The sequence below is a fragment of the Harmonia axyridis genome, chromosome 5, assembly GCF_914767665.1.
Source record: "Harmonia axyridis chromosome 5, icHarAxyr1.1, whole genome shotgun sequence".
Lineage (NCBI taxonomy): Eukaryota > Metazoa > Arthropoda > Insecta > Coleoptera > Coccinellidae > Harmonia > Harmonia axyridis.
In genome coordinates, this window is record NC_059505.1 from 30,875,161 (window position 1) to 30,893,757 (window position 18,597).

At 34.4% G+C, this 18,597-nt stretch overlaps 1 protein-coding gene across 1 annotated transcript in view; it reads right to left on the bottom strand.

Annotated features, from left to right (window-relative positions):
* The window catches only part of LOC123681355 (rho guanine nucleotide exchange factor 10), a 112,381-nt gene that overhangs the window by 49,954 nt on the left and 43,830 nt on the right, over window positions 1–18,597 (bottom strand). The window contains exon 2 of the mRNA XM_045619723.1: window positions 7,762–8,723. Coding sequence (XP_045475679.1) covers window positions 7,762–8,719 — 958 coding nt within the window. The 5' untranslated portion in view covers window positions 8,720–8,723. The remainder of the gene's footprint in view (window positions 1–7,761; window positions 8,724–18,597) is intronic.

Consider the following 18,597-nt stretch of genomic DNA (forward strand, 5'->3'; position numbering starts at 1 on the left):
TTATGTAACAATCACTTTTATTAAATTAACGACAAATTTATTTTGACACAATTGGATAATGTCGACATTTTCGGCACAATTTTGGTTTATTTCTGCTTCATACACTTTTTATTTCCTTACATATCTTCATTGATTGTATTTTTGTTGTGTTTATAAGCACTGCCTAAACTCTCATCAATTTGCCTCATTTGATAAAATGTGTCATCAAGGTCTGATATACAAAATGAAGTTGATGAAATTTACAACCAAATTTACGAGTTTAATGAAATCATACCTGGCAAATAGAAAATTTGGAGTGAATATTGATAACACCAGGTCGTAGATTAGAGAAATTGAAGTTCCCCAAGGATCGGTGATAGGACCGCTGCTGTTCAACTTATATATGGCAGACATACCAACAATGAATAGATGCATTATAGCCCAATTTTCAGATGACACCTTTATCTACTATCACATTAGAACACAGAAAGCAATAACTAGTCAGTTACAGATAGACTTAGCTAAACTGATGGAATACTTCAAGAAAAGGAGATTCAAAGTGAATACCTACGATGAAAACAGTTGCAATCTACTTTGGAGGAACAAGAGTAAAGAGAAAGCAGGAAATGTCATAACAAAAAATCAGACGATTGAATGGAACAAGAAGTCAAAATACCTAGGAGAAATCCAGATGAAAGATTGAATTATAGCAAACAGCTAGAAGAAAACAGGAAAAAGGCAAGGCTTTTGCACGGCAGATCTTACCCGATGCTCAACCCAAAAAGTAAACATTCCTTAGAAAACAAGCTGAAGATAATAAATAGAATGCTAATACCAAGCATGATGATATGAAGGAGTAACCTGGTATAATACGAAAGACAAGACAAGAGAGATTAGTTGCAATGTACATTGAATACAGCAGTTGGCGCCCCATGGTATATTAGCAATCAACAAATCAGAGAAGAACTAAAAATTGAAACTATTGAGAAAATAGTTAAAAAAACGAATAAAGAAGACAATAGACTCTGAAAGAGCATGAGAATAGATAATTAAGAACGATAATACAAATCCCAATAAGAAAGACAGATAAGAGGAAATACTTCTTCCAAAGAACTTGGTAGAAGAAAAAAGTGGCATGAGAAGGGAGAAAAGTCTCCCAAATAACAACAATTGAAAATTGAAGGAATTATAGTAGAGGTGTAGGGAAATAAATTCCAGTCCTTAAACAAAAAGAAGACCTGTGCTTTTTAATTACAGTTTGAGGTCTAGAATCTACAATTCAGATATTGGACCTTTTCAATGAATCATCCTGTACCTATACAAAGTTGTCCTGAAGTGCAATTTTTATTACTTCATTACACGAGTTACAAATTATCTTACGGAATAACTGAAAATTTTCAATGTTTCCTTTCATTGAATAACCTTATAAAAAATTATTCGAATTATTGTACCTTACTGTAATTTTTTAATATGGCATGTGCTCGATAAATAAATTGCTTGTCAGACCCAGAACTTCGTTGTCACGTGCTCGATTGATATCGAACTAAAATAAACAGATCGTTTGTTCTAAAAAAAATAACTGCACGAGACAGAACACGTCTTATGGAAACATGAAACGAAAATGAACGTATTTTGAACAACGTAAGGCATTATTGTGTGTGGGTTTTACAACGCATGTTTTTCATGATATACAGAACGTTCAATTCATTGTTCTACTTTCTAGAATAAATCCATTAACCATTGTTCATTATTATCCGATACATAAAGGAACTGGATTGATAGTATGAATCTTTAATTAATGCGCATTCGAGGAATTGTTTCATGTGATGACAATTTACTGCAAAAGTATATTTTACGTTCTAAAACAATTGTGCATTGGATTTTTTCAATGGACAATCAAAAAACGAATATAACTCTTTTGGAATGACCCAAATTCAAGTACTGAAGGAGTTTATAGTTTGGATGTAGATATAAAATAAAAATTAGAAGCTCCGTGCAAATTTTCAAGCAAAAACCTAATGTTTCAATGATTACAGATCCGAACAAAATTTACCTGTATAAAGCATATAATAACAATCTGAAACTTTATGTGTCATCTAGATGAAAAATCAACAATGCTATCATAATGAATCCCATCTCATACAGGGTGATTCATCGGGATGGCATATTAGACGTTTATGAAAAACAAAAATTATAATTTTGTGATGAAAATTTGCATATTGGATTTTGAGACAATCCTCTTTCTCCCTAGAATATTTTCAGATCTCAACAATTTTCGGTTAAACCGGAAACAGACTACTACTTCCTTATTTCAAATGGCACATCCAGTATATTATTGCATTATCACATAGCTTTGTTGATGACAATTTCTGCAATATGTTATACCTTCATTAAAAACTCAACAGTTCAGAAGTTAATGGGATTGTTATGAAAACTATGGTGGCGATGAGTACATTTTTTTGAATTTTTTGGCAGAAAAAGCATTTTTGGAAAAACATGTTTTTTTTTCGATTCTGAAAATATGTAGTATGTAATACTGTTTGCGATTTGGATCAAAAAAGTACAGGGTGTTCATAAGAAGATCATGAACTTGAACAACTCAAATTCATCAAAACTCAAGATTTTCAAATTAGAACCTATACTTTTTATTATTTCAGTCGATTCTACGTACAAAAATAGTGGAGGTTACTTGAGCAAACTGAGCAAACCCTGTACCTAAAAACCTGTAATTTATAACTGTGTTAGTAGTATTAGTAGTCTGCGAATTTCGGAAAACACAGAAAGAAACTAAAATTTGTTGTTTCCATAACTAAATTTGACATTTCAAGAATTGTAATGAATTATTCGTAATTGAAAATTGTGTTGGTTCATGGATTTCTCAACAATTCATGAAATGTAAAATTTAGTTATCCAAACATCGAATTCTAGTTTCTTTCTGTGTTTTCCGAATTGCGGTTTTTCCTCATTTAAAGTTCTTCCTTGATAACTCGTTAAACTATTCATTTTACGTATATATTTTACGTTACTCATTTGCTTGAGTAACCCCCACTATTTTTGTATGTAGAATCGACTGAAATAATAAAAAATATAGGTTCTAATTTGAAAATCTTATGTTTTAATGAATTTCAGTTGTCCAAGTTTATGATCTTCTTATGAACACCCCGTACATTTTTTATCCAAACCGCGAACGTCTTATAATACTACGTATTTGCAGAATCGAAAAAAAAAACCAATTTCTCGGAAAATGCTTTTTATGCCAAAAAAATTCGAAAATGTGAGTCCCCATCGTCACCAAGCTATGTAATGATGCATTAATATACTGGGTGTGTCATTTGAAATAAGGAAGTATGTAGTAGTCTGCTTCCGGTATAGAGATCTGAAAATATTTTAGGGAGAAAGATCATTATCTCAAACCACAATATGCAAATTTTCAGCTCAAAATCTAATAGACCATCCCGGTGAATCACCCTGTTTAAGGTTTTCCAATACGAACACTGTGTATGATTTTTTTACATTTGTGTTGTGTTCCTCAGGTTTAGCCATGAACATACAAATGCCTCAAAAACTTCCAGAAATTGTTAAATTGTAGTTGTACGGTAAAGAAAATTCACTTTCAAATTTTTCTACAACACAACGAATAGTAAAAATTTTCTCTCAGTATTCAAGAATAGACACTGACTCTGATAAAACAATTCAACAATTTTTAAACGTTGTTGAAGAATGTGTTTTTTAATGATTGAATGCCATATCCTATTGAACACAAATGACATAAGAAATGTCAAAAAATAAAAAACAGTGTTGTCTTTATAACCATTTTAAATTGTTTTATATATATTGGAAAAGAGTTGTGTGAACTCCAATAGTGCTTCTCACTCAGTGCTTTCCAGTGCAAATGTAACTATGAAAATATCTTGAAGGATTTCAAAGGTATATTACTGCAAATGAAAAAACAAGATCCTATTCAGTTATGAAGCTAGTTTTCTCATATACGACCGGACATATCACTTCATTCAAATTTGTATAAATTACTTTTTTATGTCTCACAGTATGACCAGATTATACTAAGAACATTCTAATGTTTATTCAATGGAAATATAACGTGCCAGAATGCTCGAGAACAGACACAGAAGTAAGTCAATAATGAGAAAAAAGCAAGGGAAAAAAATGTTATTTAGACGGTCATATATCAGAGCCCGGTGAACATTATTCAAATTTTCCTAGTCATAATTTGTACGAGGTGCCCTCAAGTTAACACAATCAGTATTATCTTTTATTTATCGCTGTGGTAGAGCTGCACCCACATTATCATGAAGTCGTAATTTTAGAACAAACAAAAGAGTGGGTGTAAGGAGAGAAAATGGATTTATAAATTATTTATTCAATACGAATGGCTTTTTATCGTTGTTTATTATAAATTTATCAATGAACCATTGGGCGAGGTTATGGAAGTCTGACAATGTAGCGTAAGTGGATGCTATAAAAGTTTAAAACACGCCATTAAGTTAATGGTTTTTCAATTTTCGATACGCTACATAATACAGCCTTTATTTATAGGGTGTTATTATGATTGAAAAATGTAAACTAGATTATTTTATTCTTGATTATATCATACTGGACGTGAAAGTGAAATGAAATTCATTTTGGGGTATTATTTCCTATAATAATACTTTTAGAATCGATCGAGGTAAAAAATGATTACCACCCTTGAAATATTCACGGTTTGAAATGCGTAGAATCGTATTCGAGAAAAAAAAAACCTGGCTTTACGAGGTCCATAGTTATTTCCGAAACAATAACAGTTATTTGTATGAAGTTTGGTACAATAATTGGTTGAAATGTCACTGGAAAATATGATTCACTTCAACTTTCAAGGCAAAAAATTGAAAAAACAAATTCTCGAGAACTGAATTCCGTGAAATTTAGAACACATATGGCTACGATGGTATAGAATTCAACATTTCGCAAAGTCTTAACAGTAATAGTTTTGGAGTTCTGAATTTTCGATATTTCGTCGCTGGATATTTTTTACATTGGTATTTTTAAACAGGGTGTCTCAAGTACTAGTGCATATCAGAAGTTTCTGGAGAACTGTTCCTATTTTTATTCTGAAAACTGGGTTTATGCTTCAGCCGTTTTGCAATAGATGGCAGTAGAAATATTGGTCAATTTGTGTTTGTTGTATTTTTTGAAAATATTCAACCTCCCAATCATATAATTTTTCACGAAATTTGGATGAAAATTCTTTTTACTGTTTTTCAGCTGTCTCAAATGGTTTTTTTCGACTATTGATAAAAAAATCAAATATGGACATAACTTAAGTACCTACTAAGAGATTTTGTTCAATAACGAATTCAATCGCAATATTCGGACCCTGAACCTAACCTGATATTATCAAATTCATAGCACATGTTGTTCAAGAGTTATCGGCTGACCGGCAGACTTGATTTAGCCTCGAATTCTTCAGATGAATCTTGGCAAAATCATCGATAATTAACAGACAAAATATGTCATACAATTCGAAACATCAGCTAGAACAGGTAATTGATATTCAGGGAACAAATCCCAAAAAAATGCTATTCCATAAATAAGGCAACCTAAATTATACACTTTAAATGCTAATCAGTCAAGAAAAAACATCTGTTCAAAAAAAAAAGGAAATTAATCAATTTATCAAACTAATTCCATTAATAATTTTGTCCTGAACGTGAATTGAATTTTTAGGAAAATCTCGTTTTTCCAATTTAACTTTTTCGTAACTCGCGCGTCATTTATCTATGCTGTCAGATTAGCATTCCATAACTGACGTTCGAATGCTATTTAGGCGTTCAGAGATACAAATGGGGGGAAACTTGACATCTTCTTTCAAGAGATTGAAGACAAATGGAGCAGAAAAAACCTTTGCATCTATTTTTGTTTAATATAGCGGTGATCACTAAGCCATGCTATAGACTACACTTATAATAGTCTTTCAACAAAAACAAATAGGCACTTGAGCACTACAAAATTCCTTCTTGACGAATTATTAACAGGGTAACTTAGAAATTTTGAGGGCTAGGACTTGCCCATTGAAAGCATCTCGAGAACTATAAGATTCAAGAAAAAATTTCCCTCGATTTCTTTTTTCGAAATATCAAGATATCAGAAAGCAGGTCATAGTTATCTTAATTTGTTCTGCTTCAAATAGTTCGCTATATCTTGGTTTTTGGTCGGTTATATTAGAAAAATTCAAAAACGTTTTTTTAGTTATTTTTATGCTTGGTGTTTCCTAAATGGAACACCCTGTCTTTTTCAACGCAAATTTTTAGTCACATATTTGTTGAAAAACATCCTGTTATCGGTTTTTCAAAAATATCATCAGTTTCGAAGATATTGAGTTTTTCGACACCTTAAATATAATTATATTTCTAATTGAATGGGACACCCTATATATGACTTCATTACAATTATTGTACAATGGACAGAAAATGAATTAAATCCCGAATTAAACGAAAATAACGTATGATATTTTCGAAAAACCGGGATGCTTTTCGACAAGTATCTGGCTAAAAAACTGTGTTGAAAACTATAGGAGGTCTCATTCAATAAACACCAATTCCCCTCTATATCTCTAAAACGGTAATTGATTTATATGATCTGTTATGAGTATCATGAACCAGAAAATTACTGAAGAAAACGGTTTAGAATTTTTCGAATATCTCGAACAGAAACCAAGATATAGCGAAATATTTTAAACAGTCATTTTTCGAGAACGAGTCAAGATATCTATAATCTGCTTTCTAATATTTATTATTTAAAAAAAAAAAGAAATCGGGGTCCTTGAAAAATTTTTCTCTAAGGGAATGTGCTTTAACCACAACGTACAAATACTATTTTTTCTGAAATCGTAATCAACATTATCATGAATTTTGAATTTTTCAAATGAATACCATATCATTTTACAATCTCATTGCCGATGAAATAGTTCCTTGACAATCAATTCTTTTATCGTTGTGATAAAAGTCGTTTCGGTCTAATATCAACTCAACTTCCAAACATATTTGAAATGGACACTGATGATGATCTTCACATATGCGGGACAATTCTGCTGAAAATGTCATATCGAATTCGATGCCGAATAAATTCAAGGAAAAATATGACGACGCTAATAAGCGTTTTATGGATTATTGCCAAGAAAAAAGACGACTTCCAAATCTGAAAATGTAATGTTTGCATACTTCTCCCATTTGTCTAAGTTGAAAGCATCTGCATAGTCAAATTAAATTACTCAATGCTGAAAGCTTCACTCACTACCAAAGACGATGTTGATATTTCAGAATATTCTTAATTACGTGCTTTTTTTTAAACGCCAGAATAATAAATATAACTTAAAAAAAATCAAGCATTTTGTCTGAGGGAGAAATCAAGACATTTTTTACACTCCATCACATATACTTAATGAATAAGATTATTTAGCATCTAAGAATTTTTAAAATTACCTAGATATTTTCGTAGGATTAACTTATTATCATATTATTATGGTTCAAATTCCAGCAGGCACATTCTGGAGTTAAAAGATTTTTCTACCTAAGCACAAGTGTTCAAAATCAAATTTTCATCAACTGGATTGTACAAAATTCCATAAAATCAGCTCTTAACTTAACCCAATCAAGAACTTTAAAGAATTAAAATCAGATATATTCGAGATGAACATGATGTTACTGCTATTCATTGAAATCGAAATCAATTCAAACTATGTGGAGGAAATATTCCTAAAATAAAAGACAAGCAATATGAAAAACTCACCTTTCTGCTTGTTGAGACTGATATTCGAAGGAAACGAGGTTATCTTCTTCCAAGCCTTCTTCCCCCAGAACCCCTTATGTCCACCACCTCCATTCCCTTCCACCGGAGTGGAAGACCTAGCAACACAAGCCGTCGAAGACTTAGGCCTATTGAAACCTCTCCTCAAACTTCCTCCGACACTCCTATAGCTAGCACCACTAGAACTACCACTGAAACCGCTATCGAGGTCCAACATCGCCACTGGAGACAGCAGATCATCAGTAGGTCCCACAGTCAAAAGATCAGCAAGCTGATCATCGTTCTCGCGATCAGTATCGTCACTACCCTCCCGAGAATTAGAGGGCATCAGCATAGCCTCCACCGCTAGGTTCAGCTCCCCCAACACCCTCCTATGTCCACTCTGCACCCTTCTAACTTCCTCCTCCAGCAAGCTCTGGTTGATCGAAGCCATGGACTCCTGGCGTTGGTGAATCGGCGCCAGAAGCCTCGCCTTAGCCATGTCGCTGATCTCCTCGTAGATGTTCTCCTCCGTCCCATACCTCGTGACGTAGGTATGGTGGGTGGTGTACGACCCTTCCTTGTACACCCCCTTGTGGGGCACGTTAGTGTGTCTGGTTGGGGGACCGGGCTCGTAATACGCGTAGGAGTAGTCATTAGGCATTTCCCAAGCATGCTCTTGAGGCGTTCGTCTGGCTGAAGGGCCGGGGACGGCCTGCAAGTGCTCTTCGGACATCATGGGAGGCTGAAGCGAGGGATCAGGCGGTGGGTAATTAGGTGGGGGAGGAAATTTTAAATACGGGTTTCGATGAAGCGTTTGGGACGAACATCGATGTGTCAGCGGGTTTGGTTTCTTGTGCTGTCTGTCGGGACGTTGGGAGTGGTTCAGATGAGCCAGTGAGAGGTTCGGGATGCGTTCCACCTGACATGATTGCCCTTTGCGATGTTTCTGCTGCCACATTTATCTGCAAAGAAGGGAAATCATTTTATAAATGAGGTTTTTGTAAGAGTTAGATATAATTGGAGGTTCGTTAACGGTTTTAGGGAATTTTAGTGATCTTATCGATAAGTTTCGGACTGTTCTACGTAAAACGTTTCTTGATAATTCAATTTCAACGAAATTTGATGGAAGGAATTGGATAACATAAGTCAATGAATAATTATTGTACAGGGTGGGCAAATAAGCGAGGTAAGCGGCTATATCTCACGATCCACTCATCGTAGAGACTTGCGGTAAAAAATTTTACGACTGAAGTGTACAAGAGAACACACTGGAAATTATTTTGAAGTTCATACCTCAACCGCTAGGGGGCGTAATAGCTACCGTCGAGTAGAAAAATGAATTTTACTCGAAAATGTTTCATATGAAGTTGAAGAAAAAATATCATCACTGTGATCCTTGGAAAATTCTCTATCTTTTTGAATTGTCACTTTCGATTTTACGACATCCAATAAGGGTAGGTGAAAGGAAGAAATCTGACTGATTGAAATGCCTGTAACTTTAGTTTGGCTCAACATTTTTGAGCAAACTAGATCTCGTCTGAAAGATAATATCTTGTTGATTGAGGACAAAATATAGTTATGATAAATTTGTTTTTGCTGCTTTCGATAGGTGTCGCTAAGTCAGAAGTTCATTGTTTTGTTCATTTTACTCCGAAATTTCAAATGTAATGATAGGATTTCCTTAACAGAAACAGAAATTCCATCAAATTTGCATGAAAAAACCTGAAGGTCGCAAAGCGATAATTTCAGGCGTTCTGAAGTTATGGTCGAAAGAAGATATTATTCAACTGAAGCACTGCGAAAAACCAAATTGTGTCTTTAAGTTTTAAGAGAAACAGAAATCCCATCAAATTTGTATGAAAAAACCAACACAATTCAGTGCATCAGTTGCAGAATATCTTTTTTCGTCCATAACTCCAGAACACCTGAAGCTATCGCTTTGCGACCTTTTGGTTTTTTCATACAAATTTGATGGGATTTCTGTTTCTCTTAAAACTTAAAGACACAATTTGGTTTTTCGCAGTGCTTCAGTTGAATAATATCTTCTTTCGACCATAACTTCAGAACGCCTGAAATTATCGCTTTGCGACCTTCAGGTTTTTTCATGCAAATTTGATGGAATTTCTGTTTCTGTTAAGGAAATCCTATCATTACATTTGAAATTTCGGAGTAAAATGAACAAAACAATGAACTTCTGACTTAGCGACACCTATCGAAAGCAGCAAAAACAAATTTATCATAACTATATTTTGTCCTCAATCAACAAGATATTATCTTTCAGACGAGATCTAGTTTGCTCAAAAATGTTGAGCCAAATTAAAGTTACAGGCATTTCAATCAGTCAGATTTCTTCCTTTCACCTACCCTTATTGGATGTCGTAAAATCGAAAGTGACAATTCAAAAAGATAGAGAATTTTCCAAGGATCACAGTGATGATATTTTTTCTTCAACTTCATATGAAACATTTTCGAGTAAAATTCATTTTTCAACTCGACGGTAGCTATTACACCCCCTCGCGGTAAAGGTATGAACTTAAAATTTCCAGTGTGTTCTCTTGTACACTTTACTTGAAAAATTTTTCACCGCAAGTCTCTACGATGAGTGGATCCTGAGATATAGCCGCTTACCTCGCTTATTTGCCCACCCTGTACAAGGGCTGAATCATAGGGTAGCCATTCTTAAGTATTTTGGATTAGCTTTTCCACTATTGTATCCACATTGAATCTTCATCAACTTGGTTATAGTTAAGATGTCTAAAACACTGATGTGCTAACTTTCTCTTGAAAAACCTTGAGATTAAAGTGGCGACTTTTGAAGGAACAAGCTTCCTTGGATTTAAATGGTATTTGTCCCTTTCCACTTGATTTCCACATCGTTTATTATGGCACTCAAATCATCTTTTTGTCAATGCCGAGTTTTGAGGTTACATTAAAAATCAATGGTTTTGACAAAACAAATGAAAGTTGATTGGTTAATCTTTGTATAGCGCCACCTTGACGGAGAAAAACGAAAAGGGATCCATGCCGAGCCAGAATTATCTTGAACAAAATCTAATCAGTGATTACATAAGTATTTCAGACATCTTAGTTATTGCATGTCATGAAGTCAAGAATTGTAGCAAGGTCACCTAAGGTCCATTAGAAGGATTTGGCAGGTTAAAGGTCCTCCACCTGCCAATTGTTTTTCAAGGTGAAATTTTTCTTAGGCGATTCAGTATTCGATAATTTCATAGCTCTTTTTAGGTAATTTATGAGTGTAGGTGTCTTATTTTCTTTGATACACCTATGAAGGAAAATTTCCTTCCAGTTCAAATTTTCAATTTCGTACTTCCTGCGAGACAAGAAAACTATGAGAAAAATGAAATTTGACGCATTGGTCCTCCTAACTTCAGAACCTGAATACTTTTGATTTGGCTCGATTTGTAAGCTTCACCTTCAGAAGCTTAAACTATGGTTTTTGCAATATAGTAATATGAACTTTGTACAAATAGCTCATAAAGATTGAAAAATAGTCCTGATTTTGGCACAGAAGATAAAATAATAAAAATATTTTAGATCACATAGAGTGTGCTGTTTTTCCTGTGCGGTTCTAATTTTGTTATTTCAATGAGAAACCTATTTTATTTTTCACTTTTTCGGTACCTACATAAAAAATGAAAGATACTTCATTCCACCCTCACATGCGGGAGGTTTTGATTTTCTGCTTTAATATGAAGAAATCTGTGGCTGATGCTCATCGAATGATCTCAAATACCTATGGTGAAGCCGCTGTCAGTGAAAGAACTTGCCGAGAGTGTTTTCAACGTTTCAAGAACGGTGGTTTTGACGTCGAAGACCAGCATGGCAGTGAAAGTGAGAATATTTTCGAAGAAGCAGTATTGGCGGCATTATTTGATCAAGACTCGTGTCAAATGCATCAAGAATTGGAAGGATCATTGGATGTGACGCAACAAGCCATTTCAAAACGCCCGAAAGTCATGGGAATAATTCAAAAACAAGGAAATTGTGTGCAGTACATTTTGAAGCCGAGAGATGTAGAGCGGCGTTTGTTTGCTTGTGAACAGATGCTTGCAAGGCAAAGACGGAAGGGATTTCTGCTTCTCATGGAGACTGGAGACGAAAAATTGGTTAATTACGATAATCCCAAGCGTAGAAAATCATGGGGATATCCCGGCCATGCTTTCACGTATCCCAATTTTTCACAATAAAATCACGAATTTAGGAAGAAAACGGTGAAAGCAAAGTTGTACGCCTGTATAATTATTTGTTAGAATATTACTTCATCCGAACAATATACGAGAGAGACAACCAATCCTATACTTGAAAGTATTACTTCATGTCGTACGGTGGCACTGCGAGTCTGCGCGTGGCGAGGCCATCGAGAGAGAAAACAGATATAGATCTTCGATGATCGAGAGCAAACGTCAGGGACATAACCTTAGTGTTTAAGTCCTTCTGTTCTGCCTTCTGAACTGTGCTTGTTAGAGATAGAGTTAGACTTACTAGAGTGTCTTGAGAATAAACGATTAATATCATCATCTGTGTATTAGTGAATACCCTGTATTTTATATAGCCCAAATATTCCAATATTATTTTCAAAAATGCAAATTATCCATTGGAGTTAAATCTTCGATGATAACATCCAATACATATTTTCAAAATCAATTATGCCACCAAAACAAAACCAGAATATCTAGCACAATCGTCTGCCGAGTCCACTAACAAAATCACATAGTTGTTGAATTTTTCCCCAAATGAATTCATATTTTTATGAAAGAAAATAACGAACCCAATTTTATTTGGAAAAAAAAAATTCCAACGATTCCATCTTCCCTGAACCAGAAAAACAAGCAGCAACCTTCCTGTCCTCGAGACATTATTATTAGAAATAACAATTCGACGAAATACAAAATAATACATGCATTGCCAACGAGTTCCCTGAAACAAAAGGTAAAAAAGAATATAGAGATTGTGTTCGCAAAGACGGACGTATTGTAATTGAAATCACTACAGGCTCGCCTTCGCGGGAAGTCAATTATTTTAGATAGAATCAAACAAGCGGAAAAATGTCTTCCTTGCGACAGATAGCAACGAACTCGATTTAGCCACCTGGATGAACGGAACCTAGGGATTGATGAGAATTTGCAACCCTCTGGGTTCTTGCAGGGCTTCGGGGTAAGTTTTAAAGCTTCGAATGAGGAAGTTTGATCCGTATGAAAATGTATTGCATATACACAGAAATCCAATTTTTGTGACTCATCTATGGTGTCAGATTCGTTTTAGTTTTGGTTGGTAATACTGATATCATGTGTGATGACAGTGTATTTTTGTATTATTTAACAATTTATAAGGTTTGCAGAAGCGTAGAACTTGGTATAAAGAATCTTTTATATTTCACCTAAAATCCGAAAGTGAACAAAAATTTGGTTTCCCACTGGAAAAACGAAGTTGGGAACCGTCCAGAGAAAATATTAAGCATTAATTCTGGGAAACCATTCACATTTCATTATTGTTTCTCAATATACTTCCTGGACCTGGAACATAGATGGTAGCACTAGTGCCATACCACCTCATTCTTGTGTGATGCGTGTCAAAATTTCGGAACATAAAATTGAGTCTGGATAGATAATATTAAAGCTTGAGTGACGCAACATTTGTTATTGTTTGAAAAATGGATAAAAACGAGTTTTGTCTATTGACAATGCTTATTGTCACAAATCGATGAAAACTTTAGTAAGATTGAAGCTTATTCTCCAGATCACTTTCGAATTATTAATGGTCTTTTACGGACCTCAAAAAAAAATACTCCAAGGAAAGAAATTTGGCTATAATGAAGAAAAGGACTCATAAAGTTTTATGTCAGTAAATTTTCCAAAAACTTTTTTTTAATTTAATTCGTAAATCCTTTGAACGGTTTATCAAAATTAGATAATCAATGTGGTAAATCCATAGAGTAATAAAAATAGAGTATTTTTTTATTTTTTTACCTGTCCCCAACATGGTTAGATCACGTTGTCGGATTGTGATATATTTTTAAATCCACAATTACACTATAACATAGTAATGTTTGTTATATTGAATGAAATATTTTTTGAGTGATTCCTGATTAAATATGAAAATTGGAATATTTGGAATCCGATATTTTTCCTAATTGTCGAATTTATAATGAGCAGAATATTTATTATTTTCTGTATCTATCTGTTGAAATCCAAGGTTTGGCAACTTTTGTCTACTTTTGTCATCGGTTGTTTCACGTCGTTTGGCGCGCTTGAAATTTGATTTTGAATTCTGATATATTAAGGTGTTAATTTTAATATATTTTGAGTTGATCTGAAACGTTGATTCACTATGGGACATAAGAAGTGCGTTCTTTGTTGAGAAACACGCGAATTGAGTGAAATATCGCATCACTGATATGTTTTAGTTTCCGCGCTCTTCATGTCAAACTTGATAGTTCATGTTGGGGACGACATTTGCTTACTGAAAATGACATATGCTCTCTCTATCTATGTTCATTACTCTGAGGGTAATACTATTATTATTTTTTTCTACATTCATGCAAAAAGCGAAACTTTATTGAACTATATTTAGTGGAAAAAGATGTTCTTTATTGCACTAGTGCAATAAAGTTTAATTGCACTCATCTGTCATTCTACTTCAACGTGCTGATAGAAATAGTCGACAGTAGCGGAGGGATACGTAGAGGAATCACATGCAAACAAACTCAGTGTTGCAAAACAAATATTTCAGCCTGAAGGAAATAACCATGTACAGTTACCAAGTACTAGTACGTTTACAGCAATAACAAATCAAGAAGTGGATTTAAAAAGTACTTCACTAAGAAATATTCATATTGAAAATTGCACCAATTGTTCATTCACTTTCAACATTGAGGGTAAAAATAAAGTTTGAGTTAAATTGTTCGTAACGTATTAGTTCCTGTTTCAATGCAAATCGATATTAATAATAAAGTATTCAAGTTGCGCTTTTCATTTTCCTACACCTAGTGCCGCACCTCAATAAATCATTTTTTGCTTTTTGCATGAACGTAGAAAAAATGTTGTATGCAACTCGTGCAAAAATTGTTTATTGCACTCGACGTGTTGTCCAACTCGGCCTAACGGCCTCGTCGGATTTTTCACGTCGAGTGCAATAAACATTCACTTTTTGCACTTGTTGCATAAATAACTATTATCGAAGCATGGATATCAACACAAAGAATTTGCAATAAGAAATCAAAAGTTGAAGCGACACAATGGACTCGACCCATACAGAGATTTTAATAACCCAGATACCAATATAGTGGTTATTACATACCTATAAGTGCATCACATACTTTCGAATGCACTCAATCATATAGAACATGATTTCCCTTTCTCTCTCTATCGAAACAGATGATTCATGTTGATGATATGAATAATTCAAATTCTTTCCACGTTCTTTTATGATCTACCAACACTTACGCGAAATGAAGAATGAGTAATCAAAACCATCCCACCCTAGAATACCAATAACGTTACACAGTGCAAGAAGTTAAATTGATTTTAAAATGAGATTAACCTGGTAGGTACAAGATCTGCATTCGTTATGTTCTTAAGATTATTTTCCACCGTGATATTCTCAGTCATGTTGCCCACCAGTTCTGTAAAAGGACCTTCAAAACCGTAGGAAACTGTTTGTCAAACAAGGTATTGTTGGAAAAGCCCTATTTCTTTATTTAGGTAAGGGCGTAGAAATGGGGGGGGTACTGGGGGTAATTACAATTTTCTCCATGAAATGAACCAATAATAATCATTTTACTTTCTCTTTGAAATCGACAAGTATGTAAAAAATCGGACCCCTTTACGGTTTATGAGTTTATTATCGCCTTCAAGATGAGAACTTTTATTGCACTACGAGCTTTCTTCATCTAACCGCTTTCTCGGCATGGCCCCTTATTTGCCATCTTTGATTTTTGCATTCGTCATCGTGATACACTTACCCGTTGTTTTCGGTTTGTTGTATCATTCCCGTCACAAAATTTCAATATGTAGTTATCAAAGAAATGAATGAAGTAATTCGCATCGAAAAATTGTCTAGGCTGTGTTGTACAATTTATTGTGTTTCATTCAAATTGCAATTTATTGGCGAAGACATCAGTTTTGAATTGACTATATCTACAGGGTGTTCCTTAATTGGAGGTTTAAATGAAAATGACAGATTTCTCAGATCATTTCAAGAAGAAGAGTCATATAACACGAGTTATACAGGTGTTAAAGTTCAAGTTTTTCTCTCATAGCACCTTCCCTTCACAAGATATTCAACTTGAATTGGCATAGATTTTCCAATTTGAAGTTTTCATCATGTGATATCCTAATTTTGAATAAAAATCTACAGGGTGAATTTTATCTGGAAGGGTGCCCGCTTCTTTCTTCCAGAATTATTTTTTTGTGAACCACTGGTAGTTTAGAAAAATTTTAAAAGTAACTCTGGTTCAGTACTACACTTTTTGGTTTGTTGTAGTTTTGTCGTATCTGCAATCGATTTCGAGCAACAGATTCAAACAGCTCTCTATAGTCATTCTCAGGAAAATCCAAATTATTATAAAGATCCAGCTGTGATAAATAAATTAATTAAAAGGTTTGGTACTTAACGGGTGTTTTTTTTCGAGGTATATAACTTTAAGTTGGCATTACTGTTCAAGATGGCGACCGATTTAACAGCTGTCAAGTGATTTATTCTCAGTTTGGTTTGGTAATTCATCATGAATAGACTCACGCCCGAACAACGCTTGCAAATAGTGCAATTTTATTTCGAAAATAATGGTTCTGTGCGGAATACGTATCGCGCACTACGTCCATTTTATTTTGTTTAGCGATGAAGCGCACTTCTGGTTCAATGGCTACGTCAACAAACAAAACTGCCGCATTTGGAGTGAAGCAAATCCTCAAGTGTATGTCGAAACACCGTTACATCCAAAAAAACTGACTGTTTGGTGCGCTTTATGGGCTGGTGGAATCAAAAACGATGATGGCCAAAACGTTACAGTCAATGGTGATCGGTATAGAGCCATGATTACTAACGTTTCCATTCCTGAATTGAACAATCATGATGTCCAGGAGCTGTGGTTCCAACAAGACGGCGCAACATGTCACACAGCTCGTGCCACAATCGATTTATTGATTATAAGACACGTTTGGTAAACGCCTAATTTCACGTTTTGGACCTGTGAATAGGCCTCCAAGATCGTGTGATTTAACACCGCTAGACTACTTTCTGTGGGGCTATGTAAAGTCATTGGTCTATGCGGATAAGCCACAAACCCTTGACCATTTGGAAGACAACATTTGCCGTGTAATTGCCGATATACGCCCACAAATGTTGGAAAAAGTCATCGAAAATTGGACGTCCAGATTGGACTACATCCGAGCCAGCCGTGGCGGTCATATGCCAGAAATCATATTTAAAATGTAATGCCACAAGATTATCTTGCGGATAAATAAAATTCATGTCAATCGAATAATTCATCGTTGTTTAATTGCAATTTAAAGTTCTATAGCTCTAAAAAACACTCTTTATTTACTAACTCTGTAGAGGAGATTAATAAAGATTAACTGGTTAAGCATCACAAAAAAGTAGGACTACAAGATACACCATGTATCTCGAAAACAAAGCGTTTGCGGGCTCATGTTTATGGGCCATTTTATTTTAAAAATTATCTAAGGAATCTCTCATTTTCCTTCGTAACTCCAATTCAGGAACACCCAGTATAAGATAAGAACAATCGAATTGGTAATAAAAAAAAATTATTTTGGGAATTTTGGTTCAAACTTCGTTGTCAAACCTCTTTTTCTCACATTATAGATATGAGTTAACAATATCGTCATAATTTTTTTTTTCGATTCCCCCAAGAAAAATAAAGATCTACGCCCTTGTTTCTACAAGATCTGCATTCGTTATGTTCTCAAGATTATTTTCCACCGTGATATTCGTTAATGTTGCCCACCAGTTCTGTAAAAGGACGTTCAAAACCATAGGAAATTGTTTGTCAAACAAGGTATTGTTGGAAAGGGCCCTATTTCTTCATTTGGGGGACACCTACGGAAATGCTAAGTCGATTGTGAAGACTTTCCGTCCAGATCAAAAACTAACAACCATGAAATGATACCACACCATTCTATGTTCACACGACAGAAACCGTGCTGGAGGGGAGTAACAATGGCATTGTTTATGGGGACGTTAATAGAAATAGTAATTATCCATTGTTTCTCTAAATGAGTTTGTTAGTTCAAATTAACGAGGTTTATTATTACTTTTTACTGGATTAAATGTAGCAGATACGTGAAACTATAATTAATCTTAGTTGGTGCTCGAATTTGGGGCATTTTAATCAATTTTGGGAATATCCGAAAGAAAAAGGTTATGGCAATGTTTCCTTCAATTAAGCTATGTTAAGTTAAACTCAAGACGTTTACCAAGATAATTCTTACATTTCTGTCATACCACTTTTTTACGTTAGTACTAAGCATAGAGTAATAAACATAGATAGAAGGAGTATACGCAATTTTTACATGTGCCCAACATGGTTAGATTACGTTGTCTAATTGTGATATATTTTCAAATCCACAATTTTATTATATCGTTATGAATGTATATTATATTGAATGAAATATATTTATTTGAGTGATTCCCAATTAAATATGCAAATTTTAATATTTGGTATACGATATTTTTACTAATTGTCGAATTTATAATAAGCAGAATATTTATTATTTTCTGTATCTACCTGCTGAAATCCAAGGTTTGGCAACTTTTGCTCTCCTTGTTTCATCGATTGTTTCACGTCGTTTGGCGCGC